This window comes from Dendrobates tinctorius, unplaced genomic scaffold (assembly GCF_039654945.1).
Source record: "Dendrobates tinctorius isolate UK_male_01 unplaced genomic scaffold, ASM3965494v1 ptg000031l, whole genome shotgun sequence".
In the NCBI taxonomy this organism is placed as follows: Eukaryota; Metazoa; Chordata; class Amphibia; order Anura; family Dendrobatidae; genus Dendrobates; species Dendrobates tinctorius.
Window position 1 is genome coordinate 22442033 of NW_027361699.1, and position 20100 is coordinate 22462132.

General features: G+C 44.8%; 1 protein-coding gene across 1 annotated transcript in view; it reads right to left on the reverse strand.

Annotated features, from left to right (window-relative positions):
• The window catches only part of PGM5 (phosphoglucomutase 5), a 386192-nt gene that overhangs the window by 95214 nt on the left and 270878 nt on the right, over positions 1-20100 (reverse strand). Inside the window, exon 10 of the mRNA XM_073572252.1 lies at positions 11864-11998. Coding sequence (XP_073428353.1) covers positions 11864-11998 — 135 coding nt within the window. The remainder of the gene's footprint in view (positions 1-11863; positions 11999-20100) is intronic.

Genomic DNA, 20100 nt, shown 5'->3' on the forward strand with positions numbered 1-20100 from the left:
CAGCAAATCTGCAGTGGAATACTGGAGGATCAAAGTAAATAAAATGTGTGAACAAGGCCTACAGATACAAAAATGCCAGATGTCATATAGTGAAGCTACATAAAGATGAGAAAATTCTCTCGGCTCTGACTGTGAATGAATGAATGAAAAAAAAAAATCCACAGGTCCCAATTAGAGATGAGCAAAACGCACAGATGATGTCTCACTGCCCAGACTAATCAAAAGTCTCACGAGGGATGCCAGAAGGTTACAGATTCGCGGTCACGTAGCACTGACCTGGACGCTGAATACAGGAGACAGTCCCGGATTTGGGTCTACATCCTAAAGTCTCAGGAATCTGCTGAATGTCCCTCACTACCACTGCCCATCTGCATCAAATCCTACTTGCCCCACCTCCAAGTCCAACTAATAACTCCCACATCTGGAAGGTGGTAAGATAGGCCATGCAGAAGATGAACCCCAAAGATGATGTGGAGGCTTTTCTCATGGTTTTTGATAGGCTGGCTCATCAGGAGAAACTTCCACCAGATCAGTGGATGGAGGTGCTGGTGCCATATTTGATGGGCAAACTCCAAAAAGCATATTATGCCTTAGCACTACAGGATGCCAAGGAATATGCCAAGTTAAAGGCTGAAATCTTGAAACGCGTGGGAGTAACTATGTTGCTTAGAGGCCTACTAGTCTCCATCACTGGGAGTATGCTGGTGACAAACCCCCTCTTCCGACACATGTGCACTGCAGTACTCTGCTCTGCCCTCAACAGGGCAGAGCAGTGCGCCTGCGCCGCAGCCGCGATGGGAAGCAAAGAAGAGGACGTCATCGCTAGAAGATGGGAGGCGCCAGACCGGACCGCGACACCCTCCGGACCCGAACCGGACCAGGACTGCCCCTAGGTGAGTAAATATAGCTTGTTTTTCTTCTCTTTCAGGTTACATCAGGGGCTTATCTACAGCATTACAGAATGCTGTAGAAAAACAATTGATGGCAATGGCCGCATCTTATATACCAAAAAATGGGTGACAGATTCCCTTTAAAGGCCATGCTCAAGAAGGTCATTGAGAAGGATGGTCGAGACTGGGACTATCTTCTTCCGTTTCTGCTCTTCTCCATCAGAGAAGTTCCTCAAGCCTCTACTGGCTTCTCTCCGTTCGAGCTACTGTATGGTCAACATCCGTGAGGGCTCCTAGACATCGCAAAGGAAACCTGACAAGTCGAGGTCATGCCCCACTGGAGCATCATAGAGCATGTCGCCCAGTTGCAGGAGAGGATGGTGAAAGTGATGCCTATCATGAAGGTGCATCTTCTCCAGGCACAGGAGGCACATACAAGGGTGTTTAAACGATCAGCAAGGCTGAGGCAGTTCCAGCTTCGGGACCACATGTTAGTACTTATCCCCAAGGTTTAGAGAAAGTTCCTAGACAAGTGGCAAGGCCCATATGAGGTTCGTGGAAAAACTGGGCAAGATTTATTACAAGGTACACCAGCCAAGTTGAAGGAAGCCACATCAAGTATACCATGTGAACTTGCTCAAGTTGTGGCAAGATCGGGAATCGTTGGAAACTCCTTGCCTGGAAGCCCACTACAAAGCCAAAGTGGAGGATATCACAATTGCAGAGACTCTATTGCCAGCCCAGAAGCAACAGTGTTGGGAACTATTGCAGCTGAACCGTGACCTGTTCTTGGAGTTTCCAGGGCATATGCAGGTGGTGGAGCACGACGTTTTAACAGAGACACATATAAGGGTGAACCTTATGCCCAATAGAATTCCAGAAGGACACTGTGAGGTAATATCAAACGAAATGAAGAGAATGCTAGACCTCAGTGTGATAGAGGAATCACAAAATGGATGGTCAAGTCACATCATCCTCATGCCGAAGCTCGACAGTGAGTGGTGATTTTGTAATGACTACTGCAGGCTGAATGAAGTGTCCAGTCTTGATGTGTATCCGATGTTCCAAATTATTGAACTCATTGAGAGACTTGAACCCGCGAGATACATTACCACCCTCGACGTGACAAAGGACTACTGACAGATCCCCATGTCCCAGAGTGCCAAGAAGAAGACAGCCATCTCGACATTTGGTGGGTGTTTTCAATACACCAGAATGCCTTTTGGATTGCAGGGAGGCTCACCCACCTTCCAGAGGGCTATGGATCAGATCCTAGTTCTACATAAGAAGTATGCTTGATGACTTTGTGGTCTTGAGCTCAGACTTGGGTAGTCATCTGCCAAAAGCACAGGCGATTCTCGATACTCTGAGAATTCCATAAATCCAAAAAACTGTGCCATAGGGAAGGAAGAGGCTAAGTACTTAGCCACAGATAAACAAGGTAGAGGCAATTCAGAAGTGGCCGCAACCGCTTTCCAAGAAGCAAGTGAGGGTGTTTGTTGGCATTGTGAAATATTACTGGCAGTGTAGCTGGTATTCAACTACTGCCCTCTGCTGCTCACAAAGCCTTGCCAGCAGATTTAACATTGAGTTCCAATGCGTGGTGACATCACACACCAGTCGGTGAGCTGGAAGTTACAAACACTGTTGCAGCACTGCCAGGGTGATGGCAGCTGTAGCTGACTTACTGAAATGGGCACACAGGCATTTCTGAGTAGGTTTTGAGAAACCGCTGAACCTCTAAGTTGAGCATGTGGGCCAGACATGGTATGTGTGCGAGGTTGCCAAGCTTCAGAGCCGCCACCAGGTAACGGCCATTGTCACACATGACCATGCCTGGTTGTAGGTTGAGGGTCAAGAACCAAAGATCAGTCTGGTCTGTTAGACTTTTCAACAACTTTGCAGCGGTGTGTGGTTTGTCACCTAAGCAGATTAGCTTTAGCAGAGCCTGCTGCCTCTTGGCTGAAGCAGAGCTGCAGTGCTTCCAGCTTGCAACTGATATTGATGTTCTGAATATGGAGGCTGAGAAGGTGGATGTGCAGGAAGTGCTGTAGAAGGTGGGAGAAACCCTGATTGAACAAGGGCCTGCAATCCTCGGTGTTGGTAGCACGTTATCCGCCCCAAAATGTTCACCTAGCATGAGGTGAGGGAAATCTAGCCTCCATGGCCACAAGCACTTGTCCAGGTGTCCGTAGTTAGGTGAACCTTCACAGTAACAGTGTTGGTCAGGGCACGGCTGATGTTATGGGGCATGTAAGGAGGGGAAGGAACACCGGGAGAAATAGTGTAGGCGAGGGATAGCCACCATCATGAGATTGCATTAGCTTCCGTCTCCACAAGCCTAAATGGCAACATTTCCAGGGCAAGCAGTCTGGAAATGTGGCCATTTAATATTGTGGCCTGTGGGTGGGTGGCTGCTTATTTACACTTCCATTCCAAGGACTTGGATAGGGACGACTGAACGTTGGACTGGGACAAGGATGTGGTTTCTCATAGTGGTTGTGTCATGATCCAGGTTGGATATGACAGAGTAAATGCACAAAGTACCCTTTTTTTTCCCTTGGCTGTGTGCCAAAGGTGGTTTTGCCCCAGGTGGCCATTAGGGTCATTACACTCTGGTTACCTTAGTTTGTGCACGTAATTATGTTACAGGTGTGAGTGCTCTATAAGAGAGTATCAGGTGTGTTAATCACTGTTGGTGATAAGGTATTCATTTGCAAGCCAGCCTGGGTGAAGGATGGAGCTAAAGGAGAGTCATGGGCAGCTCAGTAAGAGTTCGGGAGTGTCAGCTATGGTGTCTGCAAGGAGGGCTGGCATGGTGTGGTGGAGTCGCAGCTATGGTGTCAGCAAGGAGTTTGTGCATGGATTGGTGGAGTGGCAGCTATGGTGTAGAGCTGCACCCAAAATGCTGGACGTTGTTGCTGAGAGCTGGACTCAAGCATGCTGGACTTTTTGGCAGAAAAGCTGGACTCATGTGTGGGACTCTGTTTCGGGACAGCTGCACGCAGGTGTGGACTCTGTTTGCTCCAAGGCTGCACTATGGTGCTGAGAAGATCCGTTTCTGGACAGTGCACCCAGATGATGGACACGGTGGAGGAAAAGATGCACGCAGGTGGTGGGCTCTGTTGCTGGGAGCGTAAGCAACAGAGCAAAGCTAAGTGGTGCTCCCCTGTTTTGTCACTTTTCCTTATGTGTGTTTAGTGCAGTGGTTAGTTTCCGCACCGACCAATTCCCTAGCGAGGGTTTAGGTGCAGGGCGAGTCTGGGTTTTGAGGTTCCTGATCGGCGCCCTGTGCGGAACCGGCCTAGGGAACATTAGGAGTGTAGAGACACTGACTCAGGGGAGTGCAGGAGGTCTCCACTTCCCCGTTTCCCTATCGCAGGGCCACCATTGTTATTGTTACCCAGGTTTTCCCTATTCCCTTTGTCTTATTGTATTAGTTACCGGCCTGTGGGCCGCGTCACATAGGACGATTACACGGGCCGCGTCCTATTGTATCAGTTACTGGCCTACTGGCCGCGTCACTCAGGACGGGGCACGTGACAGGTTGCCAGTGTGCTGATAGGTGCAGGTTGGGAGTCATCTTCATCTGCATCAGGAGATTGGTGTGCATGTTCAACAGGGGAAGAGACAGACACTGCAGACACTTTTTCTGGATCCTGGCATTTGGCTCAACTAGTTGGGTGCTTTATTGTCATGTGCCTGAGCATGCTGGTAGTGGTCAGGCTGGTAGTTGTTCTGCCCCTGCAGAAGCTGACATGGCAGATTCTGCAAATGGCCTTTTTTGGGTTAACTGGAGTGTCTTTAAAAAAGTGCCAGACTCGGAAACACCTAACCCTTGGTTGGCAACTTGACCCATGTTGATGATCTGGGAAACAGTTGCCCACCTTGTGTCTCTGGCCACCCCACTGCCTCTTCCTGACTGTTGTGGAGCTGTAGCTCCCTCCCTCTGTCCTCACTCTGCATGTCACCTTCCCAAGTTGTGTCAGTGACTGCATCGTCCACTACCTCGTCTTCCACTTCCACACCCTGGTTCTCCTCTTGACTTGCTGACATAACACCACTTGCTTGCAACTGTGTCTCATCATCATCCACTTCTTGCAACAGTAATTGCATTTTTCCACCATTGCCTTCTTGTGAGCATGACTGCTCATATATTTGGGCATCACTATATGCGATCTCATGTCCCGCTTTAAACGGGCAGGGCGAGAGGCCAGAATCTTTTAATGGAAATGTGAGATCACTTGTCTCCGGGCACTTAGCATGGTGGGAGGAAGGAGGATCAGGGTAAGGATTATCTGGTCCAGAAAAATGACCACTGAGACTGAATAATGTGTAATACAGGTTGATGCTGGCAAAGTGACTGGAAGAATTATGTTATCCATCCAACAACCTTTTCACACTGGTCTGGCTTCAAGAGTAATGTTCCTCACCCCCCTAAAAAGTAAGACAGGAAGCAAGATCAACATAATGTGTGTGTTTGTTGTGCTCCCGCGGCAGTCACAGTTTCACCATGCCCACGGCCTCCGCCTCTGAGCTTACCATCAGCATCACGTCAACTTCCCTGTCCCTTACCAAGCAACATGCACATTTTAAATTACATGTGATACATCCCAGTTGAGAAAACCTTGCAGTATTACAATGACAGGAAAATGTGCCCACTTCATATGGACGTATAAGACTGTTGTATCAATATAGCAGTGCTATTTTGTAACTAAACAATTTTTTTGGTTTTAAACCTTGCTCTGCCTCCACGTGCGTGACTGCATCCTGCGTTTCCTGCAGGTTAATTCACATTCATACCGACTGAAAGGTCACACGCAGCCTGGATGACCTCCAGTTGACACAGTAATTTGCAAAACCAGTGCTAAAAACTAATCGGCATCAAATGAAATAGGTGTTGATGATGTTACACCTTTGGAATCCATGACCTGAGTATTTTGCTGAGGGCTCATCTGGTGAGGTGGATTCATTACATGTCAGAATAAGCAGCTTGGACTGGAGGCATTGGTGCAGCAAAGTTGGACTAGCCGCACAGCAAATAAAATAGTAAGACCATTAGAGCTGGTTATGTAGGATCAGTGTAGCTTCAAGTTATATGGATATATGAACAGCACTATAAATTAGTAGAGACAAGTAGGCAAGCAGATATCTTGAAGTAGGTAAGCCAGTACATTGATAAAGCAGAAAAAGCAGAGCGGATTGTATGGATAGCACTCAGGAGAGGCAGAGCTGAGTAGGCAATCTGGCATCTTGTTGTAGCACAGGTGGATGTGCAGAGCACACTGAGGTACAGCAAAATTTACAAGGCACACAGTCACATTGTAATAAGAGAACCGGATATGCAGCTAGAAGTCAGTAACAGCTGTAATGCGTAGACAATCAGGCACCTTGTTGTTGTTGAGCTGAATGTGCAGATTACATTCATGAAACGCAGACCTGAAACACAATCAGGATGTAGTAGAGATGGATGTGCAGAAAGCACTTAAGACCAGCTGAGTAAATAACTAAGCAGTGGACTTTAGCAGAGCCAAGAGGGAAGTTTAGCTAGACTTCTGGAAAGTACGTTGTAGCAGCATGCACTTATTACCTGAATATTCATCTTACATGCAGCCATCTAAGCTGGCCTGTAAAGACGTTGGTTGGTGACTTCAGAGGTACCCACTTGGTTATCATATTAACCTGACATGCACTAGCACAGACGAGCTGGTCACCTAGGAAGGAGGAAGCTGATCCCTACTGTGGTAGGGGGCCAGGATTGGGGGGGTGGACCACTGCTTACCCTGTCCGGGTGACACAGACACCAGGCGATGCAAGGACGAGGCGGAGACAGATTTCAATAGTAACAGTTCCAGATTTATTTGTTGTCCTCCTGACGACCACAACCACGCACCGCAGTTTCCTTACAGTTCTCTGTCTCCAGGCCCCGGTACCTGCTCCTTTGCTCCAGTCGAAGTAATGTTCCTCATGGATCTTGCACTGGGGCTGTCCTAGACCAATCTACCGCCAGCGCTTCTCCTGCCCAAGGTCGTCGTCCAATCGGTACCCCCGGGGCCTCGTCTGTCCTGCGGTCCATCGGGTCAGGGCCACCCCCCAGACTGTCTCTTTGCTGTCCGTCCCCTGGTCGAGCTCTTCTCTCTTCACCGTCTTCTACCGAGCTCCTCCCGGAACTAGCCTGCCTGGAACCCTATCCTGTTCTATTTATCCCCTCTCTCACTGGGAATTCCCCTCCTGGGTTCCTATCTCCCCGCCCCCCATGACTAAGCTTTCTCAAGCCCTAAGCTGCTGTTGAGTCCTGAACTACTCCCCCCTGCCATCTTGTGGTCATTTCTAGGTACTGCACTCTCCTATCCACCTCTCCCAGCTGTCACCCTTCCATCCTGTCAATCTCCGTCTCTAGTGCACAAACCGTCCCCTCCTACTACCAGTCACATCTGTCCGTCAAGTCACCTTCCCCACACTACAGATAAAAAGTGATGTACATGTATGTCACACATCAGGTGGAGGGGATATAACAGGCTTAGGAGCTGAGCCCACTCTATACAGGGCAGGTGGCTAATGTGTTTTACAGTTGGCACACTGCTGTTTAACCAAGTAAATGCTGCCATTTGTCTCTGATTTGTCAATCTCTAAGTGGCACAATTGTGTGATGCAGTTGTTCCAGTGCACATTGCTCTATTGCTACTGCACAACACAATCACAAGGTGCCTGTAGGGTTCCGTTGCAGATGGGGGCCGACTGTAGAGAACAGATACCTTCGGACAGGTGGTTGGATGATAACTGATGTAGATACCAAAGATTGAGCGATAGATAGTAAGATCATATTCACATTGAAATTGCAATTTACCATATGTTATTTAAATTTATTTTCTATATACTGAACACTTGCAGTGGTGAAGCAGTGACCCAGCAAAATTCAAAACGAAAGTCTCTTTAATGTTCAACTCACACCAAAACACAGCACACAATATCCTCTGGATCGCAGTCGGGAACCATATCCTCTGGATTGCAATCAATAAACATGCCAGTCCACCTCCTGTTTACAGCTGTGCACAAGACAGTCCACATCCGGATCACATCTGGGCACAGGATTGTCTAACTCCGAGCCTGTTGCCGTGAGTGACTGCACCGTCGTGTACACTGTGGGTGTCAGGCCTTTCCGCTCCCTTGGCTGTTTGCCTCCGCTTGCCTGTGTTGCTTCACATAGGTGGAGCTCTGCAGCACCTCCTGCTCTGCATGCTTGCAAGACAAGACTGACACTGACCCTGACACACTCAAACCCTTTACTGCCGGTCTTTTAACTGGAATCTGAGGCCATGCGCCACATGGAAAACCAGGGATGGTAACGAAATGGACTGCATCACTACCATCTGTAGTCTGTTTCAAAACACAAAAGCCCAGAGCAGGTTTTCCCTAAATCTACCTTGGACAACCAGCATGTCCAAGACATATACTCACTTTTATTCTGCATTGCAGTCACAGCTATGCCTGTGACTGCAATGCACTCCCATGGCCTCAATATGCCTCTGTGCACATCCTGGGGGGAACATACAGTGCCCCCTACATGTGACACCGGTCACTGTCTCACATACCCACCCTCTGTTCAAGCCTGTGGTGTTGAACACTTGTCACCTTACACGTGCCAGGGCATCCGCATGACCCTGATAAGTTCCCTCCTGACACTACCGAGAACCCAAGGTAGGAACCGGAACCATCGCTTGACAGAAGCATCCTTCCCCTTTGCATTTCTCCTCCATACGTCGTTACGTGACCCACCACCTCCCCGTTCTCCGTTGCAGATGACACACCCCCTTTCCTGATTGACAGTAGACTTGGGTCAGTTTCAGGTGGCGATGACCCGGTTTATTTGGGATTCAACAACCCCGCAGCTCATCTCATAATCTAAGTACCTGCCTTTCGGGCCCTTGGTACCATTTCTTCCGTACCCTTTACCGTGTCTCGGTAACTACGTCCCGTTAAAACGTCGAGGTCTCGGCAACTTCGGGCATACATCCGTGTCACGTAACACCCGACCCCAAGCCTCCCAATGCTGCAGTCTAGTGAGAGCTCTATCCATTTTACCCTGGCCACATCCTTGGCTGGTGCCAGAGGCTTCCTCGTTCGTACATTCCTAGTCACCTCTGCGACCATACACTCCCAGTTCCTCCAGGCTTTCTTTTTATTCGCGTGTTTCTGGGTGGGTCCCTGGAACTGGACTGTCCCGAACTCACCAGGGGACATTTCCAGCTCAGGGTTTGGTGGGGTCTCTTCAACCTCTCCTGCCATTACCTCTAGAGGCAACCTATCGGGGTTACACTCTGTTCCTAGGTTGGCAACCACTATGGCAAATATCTCTGACTTAGGATCTTTGGGATCTGCACCCGGAACAACATCCTTGACCTCTTCTGCCATTACCTCTAGGGGCAACCTATCGGGGTTACACTCTGTCCCTAGATTGGTGATCCCTATGGCAGGTATTCCTGACTTGGGATCTTTGGGTTCTGCCCCCAGAACAACATTTACCTTGGGAGGGATAACCCTGGTCTCCCACAGAGACCAGAACAGGGGTAAGTCTCTTCCCAACACAGTCCGATATGGAAGGGTCTTCACCACTCCCAACACATGTTTAATGTCCCCACATGGTGTGGAAAAATTATCATCCGCGGTAGGGTACTCCCGGATTTCCCCATGGATAACCATCCCTTCTACTTTCTGACCTTTGGGGTTGTTCCCGGCAACAAGGGACCCATAGACCAAAGTCTCTATGCTCACCGAGTCCAGGAGAGTGTCCGTTTGGCACCCATTGATGAGTACCCATCACAGCTGTGGATCGCCGTCAGCAATGGCTGGGCATACATAGACACACGGCGAGTATACCCGCAGTCCATGGGTTCAGATGTTAGAGGGTAGTTGACAGCCACATGTCCGGGCCCTAGACACCACCAACACTTAATAACTGCAGCACAACTAGACCTTGGGGCTGCTTTAGGGGAAACGGGAGTTTTGTCACCCTTACTTCGCATTACCCCCTCATCATGGGCTCGGTCCTGGTTAGCCCCAACAATGGTTTGTGGACTTTTGCCATGCTTCTGTACAAAGACTTGAGTGGCTGTATACCACTCAATCAAACTTATCAGCTGGTCCAGAGTGTCCAGGTCCCCTTGCCCCGACAGCTGGTCGACCACCACCCTCTCTATCATCTGGGCTGGGGTCAAAGTCTCAGGCTGGAGCCATTCCTCCACCAACTGCAATAGGTCATACACCTTTGACCTGGCGGGATGAGATTCTGCAAAGGACCACTGGTACACCCGCTGATCTCACCTTACCTTAAGGGTCTCTTTTTGACACAGCTGTTCGCCCCTCACCTTAGAGGTCTCCTCTTTACACCGCTGATGCTCCTGCTGCTGCCAAAAGACTAACACTGACCCTGACACACCCAAAGCCTTTACTACAGGTCTTTTAACTGGAATCTGTGGCCATGGGCCACATGGAAAACCAGGGCTGGGAATGAAATAGACTGCATCACTACCATCTGTATTCTGTTTCAAAACACAAATGCCAAGAACTTGTTTTCCCTAAATCTGCCTTGCACAGCCAACATGTCCAAGACCTATACTCACTTTTATTCTGCATTGCATTCACAGCTACGCCTGTGACTGCAATGCACTCCCATGGCCTCAATACGCCTTTGTGCTCATCCTTGGGGGGGCACACAGCGGCCCCTATATGTGACAGCGGTCACTGTCTCACACACCAAAGACTTTGAATACATTGTATTTAACATCCAGTTGAATCGGAAAGCTTTGTAAACTATTAACCAGTTAATAGTAATATATGCTTATACCTTTTCTGAGAAAATACTGTTACATTCATAAGCCTGCATACCTACAATTATCCACTGTTTAACTAAAAAAGTTATCGCTGCACTTTTCAGATGAGTGATTTTGCTCAAATAAATGTTGCAATAGAGTTAGGGCTAGAGTGTGAAGTATTTGCTCACATTGTTGTATGATAACCTAGCACATATTAACATTGAATTATGGAGGATTCCAATTGTAGGTTCAGAGCCATTGACCTAATAGATTAGACTCCTGCTAGATATGTTGGTACCTGACAGCAGTGTGGATACCTTATACTATACCGTACTATACAGATATACACCTATATCGTACCTTTATCATACAGGTACGTAGTTTTTCCTTATCAAATATAACAATGAACCTTTTCATAGGGAAACAAACATGAAGGGGTTGTCCCACCAGCAAAGTACATTTTAATTAATAGATTTTACCATATTGGAATAATATAATGTCATAGAGTAGTAAAAAGCACAGGGCACAATGCTCTAATTTAAATAAGTCATAACAAAGGATAAAAAAAAACCTTGAATGCAGATAATAAAGTATGATGCCAACAAAAGTGCCCCACAAGCACAGTAAGACACTCCGCAGTGAATTCCTCCACAGTACCCCACACATGCACAGTATGATGACCCTACTATACCTCCCCACCGATATGTATGGCTAGCAATGGGCCCGCATTGTTTTCCATACAGGATAATGGCCCCACAAAGTCCTCCATACTGTATAATGGGTAATGCATTGCCTTTCATACAGTATAGTGACCCCATTTAGTATTCCATTCAGTAAAATGACCCCATGTAATGCTCCATACGGTATAATGGCCCCATGTAGTACTCCATATAGTATACTATAACAGAGTTAGACATTTGAGCTGTATAGAAAACTGCATGGAGCGATAGATAGATAGATAGATAGATAGATGACAGAATGAGAATAAAATATAAATTAATTGCTTGTATTGTAAAGTTTTTTTCTTGTGTTTATAACTACTACTTAATACAAATTATATCTGGTATAAATATTTTAAACTACCGCAGACCCCATTACCCATAGGTGATTCTCTACTATACAAATTTGGTTTGACAGATTTCAGACAGAATTTCAGCTCACCTGGGGCTCTTTGTTATGCTTGCTTGGGTCTTTTTCAAAGCTTTCTGCATAAATTCTTAGAGTTGTTCCCACGTAACCTGAGGCACTGAGTCTAAAAATGATCCTTGATCCATCTGCAAAAATTATCCTGAGTCCCTAGAAAGATAAAAAGTAAGTATGTTAATCTGATCAAAATCCTGTTTTGTCTCAAATAAATACATACATACATTCCAGTGTTGTAACAGTAATTATGTGGCCACATTGTAAAAGGGGACATGAAGCCTCGATACAATATGGCTATTATGAGCACCAACAGAGTTCAAATGGACAAAAGATTACAGAAATATCTTTACAATAATAGTTGGATATGAATTCACCATTATTTGATGAGTGATTACTACAGTTTTCACAAAACAAAAAAGGTCATCAATATGAGATTGGAGGAGGTCCTACAACTGGCACCTCCACTGACCAGCTGCTCTCACTGCCAGTGGTGGCCGGATGTTAGCAATTGTGAGGCTGACCGCCACAGCTCCATCAACTGTGTAGTGGTCAGTCACTACTACAGATACAATCCTGTTTATTTGACTAGGGGCTGATTTGCTGTAACTGGTAGCAGCCACTAGAGCTGATTCGTTGAGGTGCCAAGTGTTAGACGCACACCAATAGGTCATCAATACTAACATTATGGAACAGTGCTTCAATTTGACTATTTTGCTCCAACATAACTTATATCGTTAATACATATGATCTACTATATTTAATAACAATAGAGAACAATATTTGTATAGTAAGAATAATTCCTAAAATTAAGTTGATTGTTTATTATCCTCCTGTCTATAGTCCTAATATGAAGACTCTCATTAAAATGAGGCCAATGCTGCAGCATATGCTACAATCCACTCATCTTTGGGAGACATGCGATACATAATGGTGTTGTCCAATCTAGACAATCCAATTTAGCTATAATAATACTCCTGCAATTCAAACATCCAAAAATATTGCAGGTCACATGTGTCCTAAAAAGTCTCAAGTTAATTTTTAGTAACAAAGAAAAATCTCTGTATCAATAGATAGATGTGCAAGTGACTGAAGCATTATATTATTATACTACTCCTAGAAAACACTTGTCTCTGAAAGAACCGAAAAACACCTTAAATTCTTGCGATGATCTAAATTTCAACATTTCAGCTTTACATAGGATTGTAAGTGAATTCCATTCAACACTCTCATATTTCCAATAAATCTATGTTTATTTAAATGTTATGTAAATGTTAGTCCCTTTTAGACTAAAGAAAATCGGTAAAATTAACTGTAAAAGTGATCAAAAATGTGCATAAAAAGTGTGTATAACAGTTTCAAATGTTGAAAATAAACCATTATATATTACAAACATAAAAACACCAAAAAACAACTACAATAAAAAAGTAATAAATCATTTTATATAAATTTAATATTTTAAATATTCTTTTTTTACACTTTTTTCTGTATTAAATAGCATGGAGGAAAGAAAAAAAAGCGTTTAGACAGTACAAATTTCAGCTTCATCCTCTCCACTGTTCTTTTAACCCCTTAACCCCCAAGGGTGGTTTGCACGTTCATGACTGGGCCAATTTTTTACAATTCTGACCACTGTCCCTTTATGAGGTAATAACTCTGAAACGCTTCCATGGATCCCGGTGATTCTGACATTGTTTTCTCGTGACATATTGTACTTCATGATAATGGTAAAATTTAATTCATATAACTTGCGTTTATTTGTGAAAAAAGCGGAAATTTGGTGAAAATTTTGAAAATCTCGCATTTTTCCAAATTTGAATTTTTATGCCCTTAAATCACAGAGATATGGCACACAAAAAACTTAATAAGTAACATTTCACATATGTTTACTTTACATCAGCACAATTTTGGAACCAAAATTTTTTTTTGTTAGGAAGTTATAAGAGTTAAAAGTTGACCAGCAATTTCTCATTTTTACAACACCATTTTATTTTTACGGACAATATCACATTTGAAGTCACTTTGAGGGGTCTATATGATAGAAAATACCCAAAAGTGACACCATTCTAAAAACTGCACCCATCAAGCTGCTCAAAACCACATTCAAGAAGTTTATTAACCCTTCAGGTGCTTCACAGGAATTTTTTGAATGTTTAAAAAAAATGAACATTTAACTTTTTTTCATAAAAAAATTACTTCAGGTCAAATTTTTTTTATTTTACCATGGATAACAGGAGAAATTGGACTGCAAAATTTATTGTGCAATTTCTCCTGAGTATGCTAATACCTGAAATGTGGGGGGGGGACTACTGTTTTGGCGCATGGCAGAGGTCAGAAGGGAAGGAGCGCCGTTTGACTTTTTCAATGCAAAATTGGCTGGAATTCAGATCGGACGCCATGTCACATTTGGAGAGCCCCTGATGACCTAAACAGTGGAAACCCCCCACAAGTGACCCCATTTTGGAAACTAGACTCCCCAAGGAACTTATCTCTTTATGTGGTGAGAACTTTGAACCCACAAGGGCTTCACAGAAGTTTATAACGTACAGTCGTACAATTAAAAAATCATATTTTTTCCACAAAAATTATCTTTTCACCCCCAATTTTTATTTTCCCAAGGGTAACAGGACCCTAAAAGTTATTGTGCAATTTGTCCTGAGTACGGTGATACCCCATATGGGGGTGTAAACGACTATTTGGGTGCATGGCAGAGCTCGGAAGGGAAGCAGCACCATTTGACTTTTTTGGCTGGAATTGAGATCGGACACCATGTCACATTTGGAAAGCCCCTAATGTGCCAAAACAGTAAAAAAAAACCAACAAATGACACCATTTTTGAAACTAGACCCCCCAAAGGAACTTATCTAGCTGTGTGGTGAGAACTTTGAACCCCCAAGGGCTTCACAGAAGTTTATAATGTACAGCCGTATAATTAGAAAATCATATTTTTTCCACAAAAATGATCTTTTCACCCTCAATTTTTATCTTACCAAGGGTAACAGGACCCCAAAAGTTATTGTGCAATTTGTCCTGAGTACGCTGATACCCCATATGTGAGGGTAAACCACTATTTGGGTGCATGGCAGAGCTTGGAAGGGAAGCAACGCTATTTGACTTTTTTGGCTGGAATTGGGATTGGACGCCATGCCGCGTTTGGAAAGCCCCTGATTTGCCTAAACAGTGGAGGAAAGTACATAAACCCTGCTGTGGTGTTCACAATCCTCTTGCAACAGGACAAGCTGAATGGCAGAATAAGTGCTAGTAATATCCCAAATGTAATAGGAATGAAAAAATAACTTTTAACCATGCCAAAGGAGTTGAAAAGAAAAGTCTTGACTAAGGAAAGGAAGGGCTCAATTCTGGTTTTACTAGCAGAGGGATACAGTGAGCGTCATGTTGCCTCCATCCTTAAAATTAAATTAATCCTTAAAAGTCTTGACTAAGGAAAGGAAGGGCTCAATTCTGGTTTTACTAGCAGAGGGATACAGTGAGCGTCATGTTGCCTCCATCCTTAAAATTTCTAAGATGGCAGTCCATTACAACAAGGTCAAGCAGCAGACATTGGGGACAATGAAGCTACAGACCAGCAGAGGGCGAAAACAACTCTCCACTGACAGTCCTCTTATTTGAACGTCACTCAGAAACCGCAGGATGATATCAAGTGACCGACAAAAGAAATGGCAGCTGGGGTGAAGTGCATGGCAAGAATAGTTCATAACAGGCTCCTAGAGGCAGGGCTCAAGTCATGTAAAGCTAGAAAAAAGCCTTTCATCATTGAGAAGCAAAGGAGAGCCAGGCTGAAGTTTGCCAAAGATCATAAGGATTGGACCATAGAGGACTGGAGTAAGGTATTCTTCTCTGATGAGTCTAATTTTCAGCTTTGCCCAACACCTGGTTGTCTATTGGTTAGACAGAGACCTGGAGAGGCGTACAAGTGTCTTGCACCCACTGTGAAATTTGATGGAGGATTTGTGATGATCTGGGGATGCTTCAGCAAGGCTGGAATTGGGCAGGACATATGAATCAAGCCGCATACAAGGATATCCTGGAAAAACAGTTGATTCCTTCTGCTCAGGTAATGTTCCCCAAATCTGAGGACTGTTTTTTTCCAGCAGGACAATGCACCATGTCACACAGCTAGATAAATCAGTGTGTGGATGAAGGACCAACACATCCAATCCCTGTCATGGCCATCCCAATCTCCAGACCTGAACTCCATTGAAAACCTCTGGAATGTAATCAAGAGGAAGATGGATATTCTCAAGCCATCAAACAAAGAAGAACTGCTTAAATTTTTATACCAGGAGTGGAATAAGGTCACCCAAAAGCAGTGTGAAAGACTGGTGGAAAGCATGCCAAAATGCATGAAAGCTCTGATTAAAAATCATGGTTACGCCACAAAATATTGATTTCTGAACTCTTCCTGAGTTAAAACATTAGTATTGTTGTTTCTAAATGATTATGAACTTGCTTTCTTAGCATTATTTGAGGTCTGCAAGCACTGCATTTTTTTGTTCTTTTGACCATTTCTCATTTTCTGAAAATAAATACAAAATTTAGTGCTTGGAAATTTGAAGACATATTGTCAGTAGTTTATAGAATAAAAGAGCAACTTACATTTTAATCAAAAATATACCTATAAAGAGAAAAATCAGACAAACTGAAAATTTTGCAGTGGTCTCTTAATTTTTGCCAGAGCTGTATTCTATGGAGGGGCTGCATTATACTGTATGAGGGGGGCTGCATTATATTCTATGGGGGGTTACATTATATTGTATGGCGGGGCTGCATTATACTCTGTGGGGTGGCTGCAGTATACTCTGTGGGGTGGCTGCATTATGCTGTATGGGGTGGCTGCATTATATTATATGTGGGCTGCATTATGCTGTATCGAGAATTATGGGGAATACATTATGCTATATGAAGAAATATGGGGTACATTATACTATGGGAAGTGAATTGTACTACATGGATGACTGGCAGTGCATTATACTATATGGAGCACTATGAGGAGTGTATGATACTATATAGAGGACTGAGCAGTGTATTTTAATATATGGAGGACTATGAGGAGTGTATTATACTATATGGAGGACTGAGTAGTGTATTATACTATATGGCGGACTGAGGAGTGTATTATACTATATGGAGGACTGAGGAGTGTATTATACTATATGGAGGACTGAGCAGTGTATTTTAATATATGGAGGACTATGAGGAGTGTATTATACTATATGGAGGACTGGGTAGATTATTATACTATGAGGAGTGTATTATACTATATGAAGGACTGAGCAGTGTATTTTAACCCTCTCATAACCCAGCCTATTTTGACCTTAATGGCCTGGCCATTTTTTGCAATTCTGACCAGTGTTCCACTATGAGGTAATAACTCAGGAACCCTTCAACGGATCCTAGCGATTCTGAGACTGTTTCTTCAAGACATATTGGGCTTCATGTTAATGGTAAATTTTGGTCAATGATTTTTTCATTTATTTGTAAAAAAAAAAAATTGGAAATTTGGCAAAATTTTGAAAATTTCGCAATTTTCAAATTTTTAATTTTTATTTTTTTAAAAAGAGAGTTATGTGACACAAAATAGTTAATAAATAACATTTTTCACATGTCTACTTTACATCAGCACAATTTTGGAAGCAAAATATTTTTTTAGTTAGGAAGTTATAAGGGTTAAAAGTTGACCAGCGATTTCTCATTTTTACAACACCATTTTCTTTTAGGCACCACATCACATTTGAAGTCACTTTGAGGGGTCTATATGATAGAAAATACCCAAAAGTGACACCATTCTAAAAACTGCACCCCTCAAGCGGATCAAAATCACATTCAAGAAGTTTATTAACCCTTCAGGTGTTTCACAGCAGCAGAAGCAACATGAAAGGAAAAAATGAACATTTAAAGGGAATCTGTCACCTGGTTTTGGCGGGCGATGAAAACGAGGTCGGTCCAGTCCGATGAGCAGTGTTCCCGATGTGTGCTGCCTCCCCATCCTTGGCCACCGTCTGCAGTTTTTTGAGGAATAGGAGTAGGTCTCCGCTATTTGTTGCGCGTGCGCTAAGCATTCTTGGCTAGCGCACGCGCAGTATGCTTTGCCCAACTGCGGGCAAAGGCAAAGAGCCTGACTGCGCATGCGCCGGTTAACTAAGCTCCGGAAGTATTTTGCTGTGTTCCCGGGCTTAGTTAACCGGCGCATGCGCAGTCAGGCTTTTCAGCTTTGCCCGCAGTTGGGCAAAGCATACTGCGCATGCGCTAGCCAAGAATGCTTAGCGCACGTGCAACAAATGGCGGAGACCTACTCCTATTCCTCAAAAAACTGCGGACGGCAGCCAAGGATGGGGAGGTGGCACACATCGGGAACACCGCCCATCGGACCGGACTGACCTCGTTTTCATTGCCCGCCAAAACCAGGTGACAGATTCCCTTTAACTTTTTAGTCACAAAAATGATCTTTTAGCAACAATTTTTTTATTTTCCCAAGGGTAAAAGAAGAAAATGGACCCCAAAAGTTGTTGTCCAATTTGTCCTGAGTATGCTGAAACCCCATATGTGGGGGGAACTACTGTTTGGGCACACGGCAGGGCTCGGAAGGGGAGAAGCACCATTTGACTGTAAAATTAGCTCCAATAGCGGACACCATGTCGTTTTTGGAGAGCCCATGTGTGCCTAAACATTGGAGCTCCCCCACCACAAGTGACCCCATTTTGGAAACTAGACCCCCCCAAGGAACTTATCTAGATGCATAATGATCACTTTGAACCCCCAGGTGCTTCACAAATTGATCTGTAAAAATGAAAAAGTACTTTTTTTCCATAAAAATCTTTTAGCATCAATTTCATTTTCACATGGGCAACAGGATCAAATGGATCCTAAAATTTGTTGGGCAATTTCTCCTGAGTACACCAATACCTCATATGTGGTCATAAACCACTGTTTGGGAGCATGGCAGGGCTCAGAAGGCGTGCCATTAGACTTTTTTGAATGGAAAATTAGCTCCAATCATTAGCGGGCACCAAGGTCAGAAGGTAAGGAGCGCCGTTTTTCAATGCAAAATTGGCTGGAATTCAGATCGGACGCCATGTCGCATTTGGAGAGCCCCTGTGTGCCTAAACATTGGAGCTCCCCCACAATTGACCACATTTTGGAAACTAGACCTCCCAAGGAACTTATTTAGATGTGTGGTGAGCACTTTGAACCCCCAAGTGCTAAACAGAAGTTTATAACGCAGAGCCGTGAAAATAAAAAATAATTTTTTTCCTCAAAAATTATTTTTTTAGCCCGCAATTTTTTTTATTTTCACAAAGGTAACAGGAGAAATTGGACCCCAAAAGTTGTTGTCCAGTTTGTCCTGAGTACGCTGGTACCCCATATGTGTGGGGGGAACACTGTTTGGGCACACGTCGGGGTTCGGAAGGGAAATGCAGACTTTGATGGAATGGTCTGCGGGTGTCATGTTACGTTTGCAGAACCCCTAATGTGCCTAAACAGTAGAAACCCCCACAAGTGACCCCATTTCGGAAACTACACCCCCCAAGGAACGTATCTAGATGTGAGGTGAGTAGAGTTGAGCGATACCGTCCGATACTTCAAAGTATCGTATCGGATGGTATCGGCCGATCTTTAAAAAAAGTATCGGTATCGCCGATTCCGATACCGGAAGTCCCATTCAAGTCTATGGGACTTCCGGTATCGGAATAAGAAAAACCCTTTCCTGCCCTTGTACAGCCTCTCTGGGGTCTGTACGGGCCTTTCGGGGGGCTGTGCCGGCCTGCCAGGGGGTCTGTGCAGGCTCCGGTGGTCTGTGCCGGCCTGCCGGTGGTCTGTGCCGGCCTGCCGGGGGGCTGTGCAGGCTCCGGGGGGCTGTGCCGGCCTGCCGGGGGGCTGTGCCGGCCTGCCGGGGGGCTGTGCAGGCTCCGGGGGGCTGTGCCGGCCTGCCGGGGGGCTGTGCCGGCCTGCCGGTGGTCTGTGCAGGCTCCGGGGGTCTGTGCAGGCATCGTCCGATGGGACTACAAGTCCCATCGGGCGATGCCTGCTACCATGACAGTGATTGACACATTAGCCAATGATGGGACAGTAGTAGTCCCATCATCCAGCTAATGTGTTAAATGTAAAAAAAAAAATAAAAAAAAAAAAAAAAATTACATGCTACATACATACAACATGCATACTACATACATGCTACATTCATACTACATACTACATACATGCTACATACATACTACATATATACTACATGCATGCTA